Raw genomic sequence first — 19331 nt, 5'->3', positions numbered from 1 at the left:
TGCATTGGCTTAATATTTCAGAAAATGGAGCACAAGTTGTTTGGCAAAGTTTGAAGTTTACTTCAACAATTACAAATATTGCTTGATAATGGATGTGTTAAACAAGTTGAGCTGTAACTCTATCTGCTCCCTGCAAGTGGGATCTTGTGTTCTCTCATTTTTATGATTGTCTCCCTGTAAATGTGCTGAGATTTCTCAGTCTTGTATATTGCAACATTAAAAGTTGAAAATCTGTGTAGGTATTCTACGCTGCAAGTTGCTAATGTCATCAGAATGGCAGAAGAGCAAAAGATAGCATGAGGATTTTTTTAATGCAGCCAGTAGCTATGATCTGGAATGCACTGCCTAGAGGCAAATTCAGTCATGGTTTTTAAAAGGCAACTAGATAAGACTTGAAAAGGGTGGGGCAGTGGTATTAGCTTCACTGCTCTTGCCGAGAGATGATCTTGGCTTGATGGCCTCATTCTGCGCTGTAACCGTTTTATGATTCTAGTCTTAAATGATTGAACATACATTCTTTCTGTTTCTTTATTTCATGGGCTTGGTCTCGGAGTGATGGGTTTTTATGAATTTTAGTGTCGTCAGTATTGCACAAATCAGTAGCTTCCTGCATTGTAGTCACGATTTTTGTTCCAGGATCTCCTTACCTTGGGAAACTGTGCATTTATTGGCAGATTGAAGCAGTGACTTCGTGAATCCCCCCCCCCCCCCCCAAAACTCCATGGAAGATTTTGCAAGCACAAATTCATTCGTTCAGCCTCTTCTTCCTTTTTGACTGACATAAATTGTTTGTTTGAATGGAGATAAAACTCCAAGACAGGCTTAAATGAAAGGGAAATCTGAAATTAAAAATACGCTGCAAAAACTCAGCAGGCCTGGCAGCATCTGCGGAGAGAGAAGCAAGTTGACGTTTTGAGTCCATATGACTTCAGAACTAAATAGCTCTTCCACGACAGGCTTGCCAGGTGCTAAGTTTAATTTGATGTGCAAGATATGGTTTGCAAAATAATTAATAGCTACTTATGTTTGTATTCCCACTATTTTTTGTGTATTAAAGGATATGGACTCTGACATGAATTATTTGATTTCTGGTTTTGGCTGCAATGTCATGATAGGTGGAGAATAATTTCGAGATAACAAAGATTGTTCTTCAGAATAAAGTAAAATGGGTGCACAAAAGTTGCCATGAGTCGAAGAATTGATACTAAGTTGATGACTCCATGGCCTCTTAAGAATCTTAATATGTATATACTATTTTATTGTTTGGGTTTTCATGATTTATAACTCTCTCCGGTTTTAACCAACATTCAAATTTGAGATTAATGCTTTTTTCAAAGTGATAACTCCAGTGATGTTCTCCCCAATATGGTACTTTCTTTTGGGTTTTGCAACTCCTTTTGGTGCAGAAGTGGATAAAAGAAAATATGGCTTTTTTGGTCAATATTGGTGATCATCAAATCGTGTTTTGATTTAAATCAAAATATTTCCAAATCTATTTTCAGTAAGTTATCTAGCAACTATTGCTGTTTAACAGGTCATACATAATGGGCTGTTGGGATGATGGGGGTAGCTGAGGGTGTGGCTTCCTTCCTGTGATTCATTTGTTCTGAGCTTTGCTGAGACAAGACTCTGGAGGGAGAAGCCATTCATTATGCTGTGAAGTATTTGTTGATTTGCATGGCAAATGTGTAAGTTTGAGTCTTTGAAATCAGGGAAAATTTGATAAATTTAATTATGTCTACTAATTAGAATATTTTAAAAAGATTAGCTCCCTATTCTAGTGAGCTATATGAATGAACAGTGCTGTTGCTTCATTGCAAATGGTAGGAGTGAAAGGGAGAAATTGAGAGAAAGATATTCTTCTGAATAATGTACGTGTGAACACTACACTAGTATATAAGCCTGTGCCATACTGAAAATGTAGTTTTACTGCACAGGATTCAAGATTTCTTTAGTGAGATTTATTGAATTTAAGATCCAAACTTCAATTGAGTTTTTATTGAAGCTTTAGAAAACACCAAAAGCCAGGCATTTATTTGTATCTTTAAAAATGGCTTTTACTTTTTCCAAGTTTAAATAGACAATCATAAATTGAGATTTTGAAATGCTTTTAAGATTTGAATCTTATACTGATTGAGATCTCGGTGAATGATTGAACAAGTTCTGAAGCGTACAGGTCACAGAGGAAACTTGAGCGATAAGTAATGCCTCCCATTAATGTTTCAACATTTTACTTGAACCTAAATCTATTCTGCTCCTGCTTCCCCTGAAGCTGCATGCCCAAACTTCACTCCATTAAAAATAAATGGGTTAATGCTCTTAAAGTAGTGGTTACTTTCTTTCAAATATTAAATTGTAAATCAAGGAGTTAAATATGGGTGGGAGGTTCCCCCACACACATTTAGAATAAGTGGTTGCTCAGTACCATGAGCCTTCTATAGCGCAGTCATATTTTTAAAAAGTTGTCTAATTTCTCCCAAAAATTAGGCTTTAAAATGGTGTTGATTTTGCATGGGGCAGCTACCAAGCCCTGATGAGTTGTGCTTACCTCCAAATGGAAGGGCTTGCTCTGGTCGAGGGTGATCAGGCTCCCTGCTGCCCAGGTCCTCATGAGAGAGGAGGTAGGTGGGATACTGGTCTAAAAATTGATGAAACAGTGATCTTGGGCTAGCTGTACTTCAAGATGATAAGTCATCGGAGGATGTTGAGGGAAGTAGGAGTGAAAGTATGGAGGTACTAGCCGTAACCTTCCAATCTTCATTCACACAGGTGGTGGCAGGAGAGAGAGAGGTGGAGCCAGAGGATTGCTGAGTTGCAAATATTATTTCTTCAAGGGTGCAACAATAAGCCCAGCAATTGTCGGCTAGCTAGTTTAACCGAGGTAGTGGGAAAGCTTGAAGAAACAGTAGTCTAGGATGAAATTAACAGTCGTTTGGTAAAATGTGGATTAATTGGAGCAATCCCAACAGATTTGTTCAAGCCAAAACATGTTTAACTTGATTGTTTCTGCATTGAAAAACTCGGAAGGGGTTGAGGAAGGTAATGCAATAGTGTATTTGGACTTTGGGGTGGGGGGAGGGGAAGCATTGGATAGAGTGCCACACGAAAGACTAGTCAAGAAAATTGAAGCCCATGGAATAAAAGAGCAAGTGTTAGGGTGGATGCAAAGTTGGCTAAGTAATAGAGAAGAGAGAGTAGTGATAAAAGTTGATTTTTGGACTGGAAGAAGCTATACAATGGGGATGCTCGGTGGTCAGTATTCGAGCCACTGCTTTTGGTGAGCTATTTTAATGACCTAGACTTGGGTTTACAGGGCTATAACTTCAAAATTTGCAGATGGTCCAGAACTTGAACGTGTTGTGAACCTTGAGGAGGATCATGAGACTTCCAGAGAGCACAGGCTTGTGGAATGGGTGACACATGGCATTTGATTCAGTGCAGAAAAATGTGAAGCGATAACGTTTGGCAGCAAGTAGGAGATGGTAAGATAAAACAAAGGGAGCTAAGGGAAGTGTAGAAACTGATGCTGGGTATAAGTGTACAAATCTTTTTAGGGTGACTGTGCAGGGTGGTAGTGCTTGAAAAGCATATGGGACCGTGGGCTTTCCAAATAAAGGCATTAGAATACAAAGCCAAGAAGTTGTTAAAAAAACCCTTTTTTAAAAAAAACTCTGGTTTGACCCCAACTGAGCTATTATGTCCAATTCTGGTGCCACACTCCAGGCAGGATGTCAAGGCTTTCGAGATGGTGGAGGAAAAGTGTGAGTTTGGTTTCAATGATGAGAGATGGCTTTTGTGTGGATAGATTAGAGAAGCTAGGATTCTTCTCCCTAGAGAATAGTAGATTGAGAGGAGATACAAGGGGTGTCGATAGAGAGGCAATACTACTGAAAATGTGAGCTCCAGAACTTGCCATACCCATAACCAGACTGTTCCTGTACAACTACAACTGTGGCATCTACTTGAAAATGTGGAAAATTGTTTACATTGCCAATTTTTGAAGCTTATTTAACCCTGCAATTTCAGTCAACCGGAACCCAACTTAGACACAACGTGACAAGCCATCATAGCTTGTTAAAAGGCTGCTGCACTCCCATGTTGTTCAGGCTGTGGAGTTTGGCTGATGACTCCTAACTTGTGTATGCAAGCATAGTTGCCTCCAATGTAGAATACAAACAATAGGTTTAGCATGGCCATGTTGTAACTTCACTACTGACTTTGGATGTGTTGACTTTGGCTCTGAAATTGTGACTGCTGTCCCTTTGGACAGGAGGAGCAGGCAGTCTGGTTACCATCACCACTTTATTTGACTAATAAAAGTTTTAGTCACACTGCTGGAGGTCGAAGTCAGTATTTGTCAATTTTGAGTTCAGTTGCTCCCATGCAAGTCCCGTGGACGAAGGTTTTTGATAAATTCTGACCAGGGCTGGAGAAACCTAGCATCCTTGGAATCTTTTGTGAATTGTCCTACCTCACTCGTTAGTGATTGACATAGAGTTTTATTTGCTCAGCTTTGGGGAATCCTTTTTGGTGTCTTTTTACACCTACCACTGTTTTTGCTTCAGGACTAACAGTGGGAAGGGCAATATGACCTCAAGTACATTTTTCGAGACTGATACTCCCAATTCCATTTGGATAAGTGATTGCAATTGTTTTGAAAATATTTGTTTGAGCAGGACATCATCCAGGTAGTCATGAGACTGGGTTGGTCCTCTTTCTGGTCCAGAAATTAATTGTCAAAAGCTGTTGGGTGCTTAGTAGAGCTTTGAACCATCTGGGAGCAGAGAGCTCAACAGTTTTCCAGTCTATGAGAGTTGTCAGTTCCTATGAATTATTCTGAATTGACTGCTGACCAGGTCAACCCATAAGAGCGATTTTAAGATCTCCACTTCTCAGTTCCATGTGATGTCTTTTGAACTCACCCCATACCTTGGTGATTGGTATAGGATCGGGGTGGCCAAACTTACTGAACTTGAGAGCATACAATAATCATTAGATGTTCAAATGTCTCGAAATGAACCAACCTCACACGGCTAATTACTGCTTGTAGAGGCCTTGTGGGTCTCCATCCTGACCAACATTCTTTGAAAATCCGACTGATGTATTCTGAAGGCTGTACAAAGGAGCGCCATCAACTGCACAATACTCTGACTTTACAAACTTCATTATGGAGTATCATGGTTCACAGCAGAATATGGTGCTGAAAGTTGAAATGAGTTGGTTTTCTTGAGTTTAGGACATTTTCTTTTGGACACTGGCTTCCAGAACTCATTTATAGATTATGATTTATGTATTATCTTTAGAACTTCATCCCCCTGGAAGTCCAATAGTTCCATTTCTACAGCAGATGTTTTAGTAGCCAGAGGTTTGAGAATTGGAAAGCCATTGTTGACCACATCAACCATGAAGGGGTTACAAGAAAGATGAATCAGGTTCTCGGCTTCTGCAAGTTCTCAAACCTGGCTCTCAAATAATCAAGCAGTCCTTATAATTTATCTCCTGTATTTGAGTTTTTGATCTTTCACTTTAATATCGGGGGCTGTGTTTACCCTCCTATTGAGATGGGGAAAGTGATAGAAGTTTCTTGACAGTATGTCTCTTTGCAAAAGCCTTAGTTTATTCTGGAAGCTGAAAGTCATCTGAGCAAGGTCAGAAATAATATTTTTCCCATGGAGTGACAAGTTGAAAGTTTGTAGATGTGGCATCCTATTAGTAAGAAACATCAGCCTTTAGCAATGACCTGGCATACTTGAGGGTGGTGGAATCTGATGTGATCAATTATTACAAAAGGAAGTTCAATGGGCCCTTAAGGGAAATAACTTTGCAGGGATACAGGAAGAGAGCAGGGGTATGGGATTGACTGAATTTCTCTGCCGGGAACCCAGTATGGAGTTCAAGTGGCTTCCTTTTGTGCCCATTATCACTCTGAAGTCAACAGTGAGGCAATAAATATAAATGAAATGCTGAGAACACTTGCAGGCCGGGCAACATTATACTGTTTTAGGTTGAACTAATCGGGTAGCATTATAATGACACTTGCCCACTGCACAAGTCCAAATTGAATATACCCTAGTTACAACAACATCTGGCCTTGTGCCTTCCCTCCTGCTGAAAGTAAATGCAAGACACATTGCAAAGAACCATAGCAACTGAGATGTTTATCACTGTGAAGGAGGGTGAGTTTTTGGAGCTTTGGGGGTTGGTGGGTAGTTTGTCAGCCATTTGCATGGGGAATGGCTGACAAACTACCCACAGTTTGAACTGAAATATGCCTCTGCTTTTAAATCAAGGAATGAGAAGCTGAGGGTTGCCTTATTATTTATTTATTAGTCCATGAACTGAGCAATACCTCTATCTCATCTCGTGAACCATTAAAACAGTAGTTGGCGCCTCTGAACCAACAATAGCTGTCCTGTTTGTTTAGCTACTGATGAACCGTCCTGCAGTTTCAAGCTTGGCACTTCAAAGGAATGAGGTCACATTGAAATCATCTCAGATAGTTGATATGATCCTGCAAATTGTGTCAGTTTTCGTGTCTCTTATTGTGGACAATGTAAGATTAATATCTCACGTGGGTTTCCTTCTACAGAGTTTGTGTTGTTGTTGAATTGTCTGCTTGTCCCTGCTTTTCCTTGTTGTGACCAGTCTGCATTATTAGCTATCCTAATCAGGGTTGTCTGGCTGAGTTAAAAATTGTACATTTGAGATGGTACGCAATGCATAATAGTTAACATTGCCAAGAAGATGTTCATTTTGGTTCGATGTCCAATAGTCTAGCACTTTTTTAAAAGAAATTATTGGGTTTGCTAGTGCTTTCCAGAAATTGGGTTCAAAAGTAGTATTAATTTGGGAAATATTTCCCATATCCATATTTGGGAAATATGAAAATGCAATATTTGCTTTTAAAATTGTGTTGCAAATGTATTTATTGTATCATGAGCAGGATTACTTCAAATGAGTTCAATATAATTTGAACTCATTTGAAGATGTTGCTGCAGAATGGAGTCCTTCAGCTTGGGTAACCAACATCGGTATCAAGCAGCCTCAAATCAGGAATGTCTTGGCAAATACAAAAGATACCTCTGCATTATCAATAACTTGAAAATGAAATGCATCGGCATGACGTTTTCTTTACCAAAGATATGGTCATCTGACCTCCAGTCCAAATTAGGAAAGTTTTCTGTGCAGTAGAAATTGGACCAAGACTGTAATGACTTATTTAAGATGGGGTACTTTGAGCTTGCAGAGCGGAAACTTAGATCATCTCATTCTGGTTTAATGTTGATCTAAAAGTTAAAGAGCCAGCGTATAGCCACTATACCACTCAGTTCTCAAAATATCCATTTTACCTAGTATTAGAGTATGACAATGTATAAGTTGTACACTGGTGGTTATTGCTGATAGGTATTGTATGTCTTGAGGTAATCTTGTGTGTTAAAAGCATCAGATGTAATCTGGCCAATATCCAGATGATCAATGAAGCTATATGCCATCCATCCCAAAGCATTTTTTTTAATTGGATGAGATTTTAACTTTGTTCTAATGTGCACACTGTGATCATGCTTGGCATTCTGCTGTTTTTGAAAAGTTTGCCGTTTTTATGTTTTCTGAAATGTTTAGAAATTAATATATCCTGATGGTGTGTTGTTTCCAGACTCTGTTTAAAACACATTGTTTGCCAAAGCACTGGAACTTCTAGCACAGCCAGAAGTGATTTGCACTGCTGCCTTGCAGCGCCAAAGACCTAGGTTTGATCCCAGCTTTGGGTGACTGTACGGAGTTTGTATGTTCTCCCCATGTCTGCGTGGGTTTCCTCCGGGTGCTCCTCCCATGGTCCAAAGATGTGCAGGTTAGGTGGATTGGCCATGCTAAATTGCCACTTAATGTCCAAAGATGTATAGGTTAGGTGGATTAGCCATGGTAAATGCAAGTGGTTACGGGGATAGGGCAGAGGTGAGGGCCTATCTGGGTTGCTGTTTTGGAGAGACGGTGCAGAATTGATGGGCCGTTTGGCCTCTTTCTGCATTGTAGTGATTCTGTGGTTCTAAGCAATGTAATATTACCTAAATGTTTGATGCTGACCTAGATGCCTGAAATGGAAGAGCAGCATTTCCCAAAGGTGCCAGTTGGTAGCCGTCTCGACTCTGTCACAGTTGTGGGTTAAAGATCTAATCCAGGACTTGAATTCACAAATTATGACTGACACTCCAGCGCAATACTTGGGGAATGCTGTACTGTTGGAGGTGCTGTCTTTTGGATGAATCGTTAGACCAAGTAAAATATCCCACCACTATTTGGAAGAACAGGGATTTATCCTTTTTCTTAATTTTGGCCAATATTTACGCCTCAGTTAACATCACAAAGATTACCTGATCATTATCACATTACTGTTTGTGGGAGTTTGTTGTGGGTAAATTAGCTGTTGCGTTTTCTCCATTGCAACAGTTAATATACTTGAAAAGTACTTTATTGTCTGTAAATAACTTTATTTTGTTGTGATGGCTGCTCTCTTAATGCAAGTATTTTGAAGAGTGAGGGGGGATTTCATAGAAACTTATAAAATTCTAACAGGTTTAGACAGGCTAGTTTCAGAAAGAATGACCCAAATGGTGGGGGAGTCCAAAACTAGGGGCGACACAGTGGTGCAGTGGTTAGTACTGCTGTCTCACAGCTCCAGGGACCCGAGTTCAATTCCAGCCTCGGGTCACTGTGTGTGTGGAGTTTGCCCATTCTCCCTGTGTCTGCGTGGGTTCTGTCCGGGTGCTCCTGTTTCCACCCACAGTCCAAAAATGTACAGGTTAGGTGAATTGGCCGTGCTCAAATTCTCCCTCAGTCTACCCGAACAGATGCCGGAGTGTGGCAACTAGGGGATTTTCACAGTAACTTCATTGCAGTGTTAATGTAAGCCTACTTGTGACTAATAAAATAAACTTTAAAAAACTTTAAACTTTCATAGTTTGAGGATAAGGGTAACCTTAAAGGATAACCTTTTAGAACTGAGGTGAGGAGAAATTTCTTCACCCCGAGCGTGGTGAATGTGTGGAGTTTACGACCGCAGAAAGTAGTTGAGGCCAAAACGTTGTCTGATTTTAAGAAGAAATTATATATAGCTGTTGGGGCTAAAAGGATCAAGGGATATTTTGTGGGGGGAGGCGGGAAGGAAATCAGGATATTGAATTCGATGATCAGCCATGATCAAAACGAATGGTGGAGCAGGCCTGAGGGGCCGAATGGCCTCCTCCTGCTTCTAGTTTCTATGTTGATCAGCTCGCAAACAGAAGGAAATGGCCCACACATGGATCAAACTGCAGAGCCTATGGAAAGCCAAATTACTGGGAAAAGATGTGCAGGACAAAGAAAGAGACAGAGAAACAAGGCGTATGAGAAGGAAAAGAAACAAAACATCCATATCCTGAAAAATGACCACGAGATTGAGATCACAGTAGGCATAGGAACTATACAACTGCATGAAATGGCAGGATGTGACAATTCCCAGAGACTGTTCAGATCCGGGATATGTGGGGAAAGGGGGAATCAGGATATTGAATTGCATGATCAAAACGAATGGCAAGTAGGCTCGAAGGGCCTACTCCTGCTAGTTTCTATGTTTCTATGAATGTACTGTACTGCTATCTTTGGAAAATTTAATCGGTAAAAATGGGAACAGTTAGGTAGCAGCTGGAAATCTGTAGCTCATGTCAATAATTTGATGGCATTTGGTCAAATTAATACCATGTGGTGTTAAAATGGAAATTGGTAAGTATATTACACTAATGTAGACTTTTACCATTCTATTTGATGTACATACTTGGTCAATGAATGTTCGAACTGAAACTTGTCTTTGGAACACTGGCTGTTTTAGTTGGATTGCTTCAGTGAGCTAATCTACCTAGTTGAGAACATGATGTAAGTACCAGAAGTTTTAATTGTATTTGTCTATGTAAACTAATTTGAAGTTTACATTGGAACTGTTGTACTGACATATTTAGAAACGGACATGTATTCTGCAGATTTGTATGGTTCAATAATTAACTGCAGAATGAAAGTCGTGTGTGATAAGTTAGAGGTGCTCTAACTTGCATTCAGCAAAGTTATCAGGGAGTATGAGGATGGATGCACATTATGGGACCAACTCAGAGCTGCTTTTGATGAATAGTGAAATTGACTCTGCCAGTGTCTCCTTCAAAGAAATTGGCTGAGATTCAAACAGCCTGCATTGAGATCATCCCTTTGAACACGACCTATGACTATCTCCTGTAATTCAGCTTGCTTTATAATATGTCATCTTGTAGTACTATGATGTTGTATGCTTTGCTTGACTTGGACCCGCTATTGTTCAATAAAGATTAAATTGCTATTTAAATTTATATTTGATCCAAATTATATTCAAAGTTAAAATATGACTAAATTATCCATTCAGGTGTAGGTATGGCTTAAGAGAAAATGTAGTAATATTTGGAGAGTTGATGCTGGTATACCACAAGGGTTAGTAGTGTGAGCATTCTTCATTGAGGGAGAAGGATACAATATTGACTTGGACCCAAGAAATATGATGACATTTGTATGATGTCACAAAGTTTCATAAACCGTAAGGATTATTGAAACATGAGGAGTAGCTTGGCAGCAGGTGGAATTTAATGTGGACAATTGTGATGACATATCGTTGAAAGAGGAAAAAAGTTTGCATTTATCGATTGCCTTTCACACCCACTGAACATCTTGCAGCATTTCACAGGTAATGAAAAGCTTTTGAAGTGAAGTCACTGTAATACTGGAAATGGAACAGCCAATTTATGTGCAACAAGCTTGCTTGGAAATATGGCAGCCAGTTCATGCGCAACAGGCTTGCTTGGAAGTCAGGTGATAAGGGATAGGTGGTCTGTTCTTTTGTGATGTTGACTGCTCTTTTACCCCAGTCCAACGCTGGCATCTCCACATCACTTTTACCCTCGCCCAGGGATAGGGCCTTGCTTCAATGTCTCATAGGATAGATTGCATCCTTGACAGTGCAGTACTCCCTCATTACTGCAATGGAGTGGGAGCCTTAATTTATTTTGTGCCCAATGCCTGGAGTAAAACTTGAACCTGCAATCTTCTGACTCCAAGACAAGAGTGCTACCAAATAAGCCCGTAGCTGAGACACAATTTTTGAAGGAGAATAAGAAATGTGAATACATGCTAAATAGAAAGAAGCTGAAGGATGTTGAATAATTGAGGCGAGAGATGCAAAGACATAGAACCTTGAAAGTGAGTACAATTAGATAAAACAAAAATAAAGATTGATAGAGTCTTGGACTTTGTAAATGGGGGTAGAAGAGACTTTAAACTTTGTCAGGCTACAGTTTGAAAAGTGCACCATTATTGAAAGAACAATAAAGCCCAGTGAGTATACAGCATAGGCAAAATCCAGGATGGTGCTGGGAATACATTGGTTGATAATGGAAATGCAAAATGGTAATTATGAAGGTAGATATGAGATGCGCAGATTATTGTGTGTTGCCTTCGAGTTAAATGGTTGTGATGCAGATCAAATCCAACTCTTAAGACTTGGGTATAAAAATCGGAGTGCTGCACTGTTGGAGGCTCTGTCTTTTGGATGCAGTGTTAAACGGAGACCCTCACAGGCGCATGTGAAAGATTCAATAACATTATTTTGAAGAAGAACAAAGGAATTATGCCTTGGCAATATTTATTCCTCTGTCAACATCACAAAACAGATTATCTGCTTATTGTCCTATTGCAGATTGTAGGAACTTGTTGTGCACACATTGATTTCTAGGATTATAGCAAGAAACCTGTACAATAAATTCAGTATTTCCTTGAAGCAAAGTTCTTTAGGATGCTCTGTGGTCATGAAAGGCACGACAGTATATAAATACAAGTTTTTTTTTCATTGAAGTAAAAGTGAAGAGCTGGTTTAGTCTAAATTTATTACAATAGGAATGGTTTGACAGGGTGAATAATAAAGAAACAACGCTTCTTCTGCCTGGGGAATCATGCACAGTTTAAAGGTAATCGATTTAAAAGTTTCCAATGAGACAGAGGTCAGAAGAAATTTATTATACACAAGAGTTGCTGGAGCATTGAATGATTTAATGGAGGGTTGGCATTTTGTGGTCAGCACTTTAGTTTTGATTACCCTTGGTAAGAGTTGACATAGTAAGCAGAAGATGATCTTACTGAATGGTGGGGCTGGCCTGAGGGGCTGAATGGCTTATTTCTGCTCCTGTTTTCTATGTTTGTAGGATATGGATTTTAGGTAGTTGACTGATGCATCATCAATTGAGCAAAGACTAGTTTGTATGCAAGAACAAATAGGCTTTTGTTAGCAAAAGACTTGGAGCACACCCATGCTGATGAACTGGTCCAGACTGAGGCAGGGGGGTGGGGAGCAGTCGCCTTTATACCTGGACCGGGGGGGGAGGAGTCTCGGGTAGGGCCGGCAGGGATGTGCCCAGGGATGTCACATATACAGGTAATAACCACATTGACAAAAGAACCAGAGGTGACACGAGAAAAAAAGATTGAAAGAAGCAGTATCGGGTGAATAACAGACTTCTGCATTGTCATTCTGAGATGCATTTGACTGAATAGCTGCCTGCTGAATTGTAAATATGTGATGATCCTCTTGTAAATTGCATCAGAATGTTGGGGGTGCAGGTGCAGTTCTGGTTTTTAAAGAAAACATTTTTCTAAATGTATTTTTTTTCTCTTTTCAGTCTTACTTTGTTACAGATTATGATCCAACAATTGAAGATTCCTATACCAAGCAATGTGTTATTGATGACAGAGCAGCAAGATTAGATAGTAAGTATTCTGAAACCGGATTAGCCAAGGATATGTAAATACTTTAAAATTTTGAGGGCAGACCTCTGGGAGAGCATTCGAGTAGAAGGGTAGAGTGGTCCACTGCAGTAATCTGTGCCTGACTACTTAAAAAACAGATTTTCTTTTCAACTGAAATGGGAATCTAATTACGTTTTAAAAAAGAGGATTGCATTGGTTCAAAATTAGGCATCGTTATGGTTCAGGTCAGAAACTCAATTGTTCTATGAAGCCTGTCTGGATCATAGGTTTTGCACTTTGAATTTGGCTAGGATAAGCATAATATGGTTCACCTCCAGTATGATTCAAATGACCCACTAGGGAGCTTTTATCAAACAAAGTTTGTTTAAGAATATAGTTAATGTGTAGTAAGAAAATTAGCAATAACATTTATAAATTACAAATAAAAAGCAAACCAATCTCTAATGTATAATCCTTAACAAATATATCTAAGATGTTCCAATCAAACAAAACTTCCTTTAGATTAAAAAAAACCTTTCCACAGGTTTAACACAGCAAAGACTAATGCTCACGTGATGCTGGAATTGAGTCCTTTGGTTGGAGAATTGAAAAATCCTGACTCCTCAGCTTGTAACTTCCAGCAGTCCTCTGGACACACCCAGAACAGGTTGAAGTCAGAACAGCTTCCCAGAACACCAGGGAGAACTCTAGTCAAGCCAGCAACAGCAGATTGTCTACTCCAGGAAGGCAAGAAGCCTTGCTTTCAGCTAACCAGCAGAACTTTCAAAACCTGAAAGAGAGAGAGAGAGACACTTCGTTTCAGCTTGATGTTCCTTCTAAAACTCAAACTGCTGCCAGCCAAAACAGAAAATGAAACCTTAAATTCCCTAGAACTGTTCAAAACACATGGTCTTCCTCCTAAGGGTCATAAAACAGAGTCATAGAGGTTTACAGCATGGAAACAGGCCCTTTGGCCCAACTTGTTCACGCCGCCCCTTTTTAACCCCCAATTGCCTGCGTTTGGCCCATTTCCCTCTATACCCATCTTACCTATGTAACTGTCTAAACGCTTTTTTAAAGACAAAATTGTACCCGCCTCTACTACTACCTCTGGCAGCTTGTTCCAGACACTCACCATCCTGTGTGAAAAAATTGCCCCTTTGAACCCTTTTGTATCTCTCTCCCCTCATCTTAAACCTCTAGTTTTAGACTCCCCTACCTTTGAGAAAAAATATTGACTATCAAGCTGATCTGTGCCCCCTCATTATTTTAGACCTCTATAAGATCACCCCTCAGCCTCCTACGTTCCAGAGAAAGAAGTCCCAGGCTATCCAGCCTCTCCTTATAACTCAATCCATTAGGTCCCAGTAGCATCCTAGTAAATCTTTTCTGCACTCTTTCTAGTTTAATAATATCCTTTCTATAATAGGGTGACCAGAACTGTACACAGTATTCCAAGTGTGGCCTTGTGTATAACTTCAACATCCCACAATAAAAATAAACAAACACCATTTAAGGCTCAATAAAGGAACTTCTCCACCCAACTTGACAACAATGACATCAGCTGAGGCTGGTAGAGCTGCAGAGAACATGATTTAATGAAAATTTCTGAAAGGTGCATCTTGTTTCACACTGTTCAAAGGAAAAATCGGTTTAATAATAAATTCTAAGATGAATAATAATCAGTGGGGGATAATTAAGGCTGAAGCTGCAAGTTTCACCAGAATGTGTGTTCGTTTTCCTTCTCTTAAAAAAAAATGTTAATGCTGACCTTGTGATAAGAGTTTGATTAATTGGTCTGCAGCATGCTGTTAACCTCCAGTAACTGGTTAATCAAAGAGCAATGGCTTGCAATTAATTTTACTAACCTGATATTTGATGAGTAAAAAAGTAGAAGAGCGTAATTTAGTCCATCAGGCATCATGCCAAAGTCTGTGTACTCTCAGATTCTCTTAATTCTTGCAGTTTCTTAGAAGTCCAAATGAATCTGAAAAACTATGGACTGGTTTTAGTTGATCGAGGGCTAATTACATAATTGCTCTTGAAAACAAATTGTGAATCTTGCCAAAAAGATAATTTTGTAATGAAAAATATCAGAATATTTTCCCAGCACCTGCTATTTTGCGTGGAGTGCATATGATTCGTCAAGTTGACTTTTGCATTCTGATGTCATCAGTTGAGAGAAATACAGTAACAGATCATTTTGCGTAGCACAGTAGCTCGATCCATATTTTGTCTGTTGTGCTTTTGTCGTATAATTCTTAACTTGAAGTTTCGGTTTGCTATCTAGTTCTAGATACAGCAGGACAAGAAGAGTTTGGAGCCATGCGAGAACAATACATGAGGACTGGGGAAGGGTTTCTGCTGGTCTTCTCTGTTACTGATAGAGGAAGGTATGTGTAAAAACAAGGTGCAGGTGTTGTATTTACATTAGAGAAGTTTAATTTCATTTCCTTGGTCCACAAAATAGCAGTAGGTTTCAGTTTCTTTGTGGTAAGTCAGCAGGTGATTGGTCATGTTACCTGCCCGGTACTTGGAAACAAACTTGGAGTAGGAGGCACAAGAATCTAGATGTTTTGGTCTACATAAAAAGCAACTGCATAGCCAGCAGTAGGAAAGTTGCTCTGCTGAGAGGAGTGAAGGTCCAAACTAAAACCTAGAACCCCTCAGGAATAATCCCTGGGTTGTTACGGGAGCTACGTGCCAATTAACATTGGGTCAAGTAGATTAAAGAATTAAATACAGCTCAGAGTCATGTAGCGACAAAAATCTCTCTCTCAATGTCAACAAAACAAAGGAGATTGTCATCGACTTCAGGAAGAGTAGAACATGCCCCTGTCTACATCCACGGGGATGAAGTAGAAAGGGTCGAGTGCTTCAAGTTTTTAGGTGTCCAGATCACCAACAACCTGAGCTGGTCCCCCCCCCCATGCCAACATTATAGTTAAGAAAGCCCACCAACGCCTCTACTTTCTCAGAAGACTAAGGAAATTTGGCATGTCAGCCACGACTCTCACCAACCTTTACAGATGCACCATAGAAAGCATACTTTCTGGTTGTATCACAGCTTGGTATGGCTCCTGCTCTGCCCAAGACCACAAGAAACTACAAAGGATCATGAATGAAGCCCAATCCATCACACAAACCAGCCTCCCATCCATTGATCTGCCTACACTTCCTGCTGCCTTGGCAGGACCCCACGCACCCCAGACATTCTCTCTTCCACTTTTTTCCTTCGGGGAAAAGGCTGAGGTCACGTACCAACTGACTCAAGAACTGCTTCTTCCCTGCTGCCATCAGACTTTTGAATGGACCTACCTTGCATTAAGTTGATCTTTCTCTACACCCTAGCTATGACTGTAACACTACATTCTGCATTCTCTCCTTTCCTTCTCTATGAACGGTATGCTTTGTCTGTATAGTGCGTAAGAAACAATACTTTTTACTGTATGCTAGTTAGTACATGTGACAATAAATTAGATCAAAAATCAGGAAGAAGTATTCCAATTTATGGGGCACTAGTACCCGGACTGGATAAGTGGGGTGTTGTTCTGTTCAGATGGGCTTAAACTGGGCTATAATCAGTGCCCTGGTGCATCACAATGACTAGGACTATCATAGGGATGAGGAATTTCCACCATTTGGTGGCATTCTGACTTTTGGCTGATGGAATTCTGCCCTTTTAGTTTTTTTCGGACCTGTCATTGACACTCCGCTCCCCTCTCCTCTAATGTGCCATCAATTCTGACTTTGGCTCAATGTCTGTGATTGGGAAATGTAGAGGTTGTGCCCCTAGTAGCAGCTGCTCCCTTTTAAACCTGCAGAGCACCTTCCTGCCCTGGGCTGGATTCCTGGTGCTGCCTCTGCTGCAGGAGTCAGTGCTGGTGCAGAGTGGTGCCTTGGTCATAGAATCCCGACAGTGCAGGAGGAGGCCATTTGGCCCATTGAGTCTGCACTGACCACAATCCCACCCAAGCCCTATCCCTGTAACCCCACGGATTTATCCTGCTAATTCCCCTGACACTAAAGGGCAATTTAGCATGGCCAATCAACCTAACCTACACATCTTCGCACTGTGGGAGGAAATGGGAGAACCTGGAGGAAACCCACGCAGACACAGGGAGAACATGCAAACTCCACACAAACAGTCACCCAAGGCTGGAATTGAACTCAGTCCCTGTCACTGTGAGGCAATGGTGTTAACCATTGTGCCACCGTCCCACCCCAACTGCAGCCCTCAGCTGGACTTCACGCTCTTGTTCAGGGGAGAGTGAGAGAGGAATATTCCAGGCGGGCATGGTCTCAACCTCTTCCCACCTCGGCAGTATTGAGAGGAGACAATGGTGGTGTGGCCTTGTCACTGAGTGAGTAACCCAAAGATGCAGGATAATGCTCTGAAGACTTGGGTTCAAATTCCTTGTCTTTTAATTCTCAGGTTAGTCAATTCAGTTTCATTTTCTCTAACCTCCCAATTCCCAAAGCCTTACTTTGAATCCACATCAGTTAGGTGCAGTTTTTGTGCCTTGAAGCTCATAAGACTTTAGTTATTGGAAGAATTTGCTCCATTTTGCAATACAATTGCAGTGAATAATCTGTTATTATTCAGCACTGCTATTATTAGCTCCTAAGTTTGTATATTATTTGAAAATATAAGGTTTAATCCTATTCCATGGTTCCTTCTAGTCGCGAAACAGTACATGCTTTCCTCCTTGATATTAGTCCAAAAAACACAAAAAGGTTTTGCTGTTTTACCCCTAAACTTTTCAAATTCTGAAAACTTGGTTGTTTCCCACCGCCCTCTCTCATCCAACCCCACAAATCAATCTGCTTTGTTTCGCTGGAAAATAATATCCTTTTAGTGCCTTTCCTCAAACCATAATCTCGGACCTGTGGAATTTTGTCATACCATTTCCATGGTTCAGATATTCTTTCAATAGTAAGACCATAGATTGTAAGAAATAGGAACAGGAGTACGCCCCTCAAGCATGCTCTGTCATTCAATAGGATCATGGCTGATCCAGCATTCCTCATGTCCACTTTCCTGCCCTTCCCCGTAACCTTTGATAAATCTATCAATCTCAGCCTTAAATATGCACAAGGAAACTGTCCCCACAGCACCATGTGGCAAAGAGTTCCAAAGACTTGCAACCCTCAGAAGGAATTCCTTCCCATCTCAGTCTTAAATTGGCACCCCTTTATTCTGGGACTATGCCCTCTGGTCCTGGGATCTCCCATGAAGGGAAGCACCCTCTCAGAATTTGCCCTGTCAAGTCCCTTAAGGATCCTATTTGTTTCAATGCGATCACCTCTCATTCTTCTAAATTCCAATGAGTAGAGTCCCAATCTGTTCAATCTTTGCTCATAAGACAATCCCTCCATCCTGGGGATCATAGTGAATCTTCTCTGAACTGCCTCCTATGAAATTATATCTTTATTTAAATTAGGCCATCAAAGGGATTTGCCTTGTGAAGAGAGATTGGGCAGTTTAGACCTAATACTCCCTGGAATTTAGAAGAATGTGAGGAGACCTATTTAGTTGTACAAAATGATAATGGGGATTGACAAAGTCAATGAGAGGATGTTTCCTCTTGGGCAATCGAGAGCAAGAGGTCATAGTTTTAGGATAAGGGGTGGCAGATTTAATGCAGAGATGAGGCAAAATTGCTTCTCTCAAAGGGTCTGTCGAATTCATTACCCAGAGCATGGTGGATGCTGGAACTTTGAGTAAATTTAAGGAAGAGATGGACAGGTTTTTAATTAGTAAGGGTTTGCAGGGCTAAGGTGAACAGGCAGGTAACCGGAGCTGAGGCTGAGATGAGATCAGCCATCGACGACGACTCCTAGTTATGATTATGAAAACTGTTCACAGTATTTCGGATGTGGTTTCACCAGTTGTAGCAAAACTTCCCTACTCTAGTACTCTGACCCCCTTGAAATTAAGGCCAACATCCATTATCCTTCCCGATTAACTGCTGCACCTATGCGCTAGCTTTGTTTCATGCAGAAATACCCATAAGTGTTGCAGCTTTCTGCAGTTTTTCTGCATTTAAATCATACTCTATTCTTTTCTTCTTTCCAAAATGAGCAGCTTCACATTTTCCCACCTTATACAGTGGTGCCCGGTTTTAGCGCGAAATTGGATATGATGCGATGAATCATTGGACCCTTTTTTTTACTATTTCCAGTTTAGTGATTTAGCGCGACCCTGATAACATTTTATGGACCCCAACCATCGTGTTACAACGGGGCTGCACTGTACTCCATTTGTCAACCTTTTAGGCAGAAAAATATAGTACTTGACACAATACTCTGTGGCGTCATCTATGGATTATCCACCTGGATCCTAATCTTGCTGTTACTGTAATTAATGTTTCCCCTTGGGTACTGTCCACTTAGATTGCACAATCACCATTATCAAACTCCTGTTCATGTGAAATTGCACCTTTTAATCTCAAGCCCTTGCAAACTACTTCCCTTTCCAATATCTTTCGGTATGCTATCACTTTACAAATTCATGCCTGCCTATTCTGCAACTCCATATTTGA

General features: G+C 40.5%; 1 protein-coding gene across 1 annotated transcript in view; it reads left to right on the top strand.

Annotated features, from left to right (window-relative positions):
- rras2 (RAS related 2) overlaps positions 1-19331 on the top strand; it is an 89742-nt gene that overhangs the window by 60791 nt on the left and 9620 nt on the right. Inside the window, exons 2-3 of the mRNA XM_078220746.1 lie at positions 12720-12807; positions 15077-15179. Coding sequence (XP_078076872.1) covers positions 12720-12807; positions 15077-15179 — 191 coding nt within the window. The remainder of the gene's footprint in view (positions 1-12719; positions 12808-15076; positions 15180-19331) is intronic.

This window comes from Mustelus asterias, chromosome 9 (assembly GCF_964213995.1).
Source record: "Mustelus asterias chromosome 9, sMusAst1.hap1.1, whole genome shotgun sequence".
Lineage (NCBI taxonomy): Eukaryota > Metazoa > Chordata > Chondrichthyes > Carcharhiniformes > Triakidae > Mustelus > Mustelus asterias.
The sequence above is the reverse complement of the archived record's forward strand: the minus strand, read 5'-3'. Positions and strand labels throughout refer to the sequence as shown.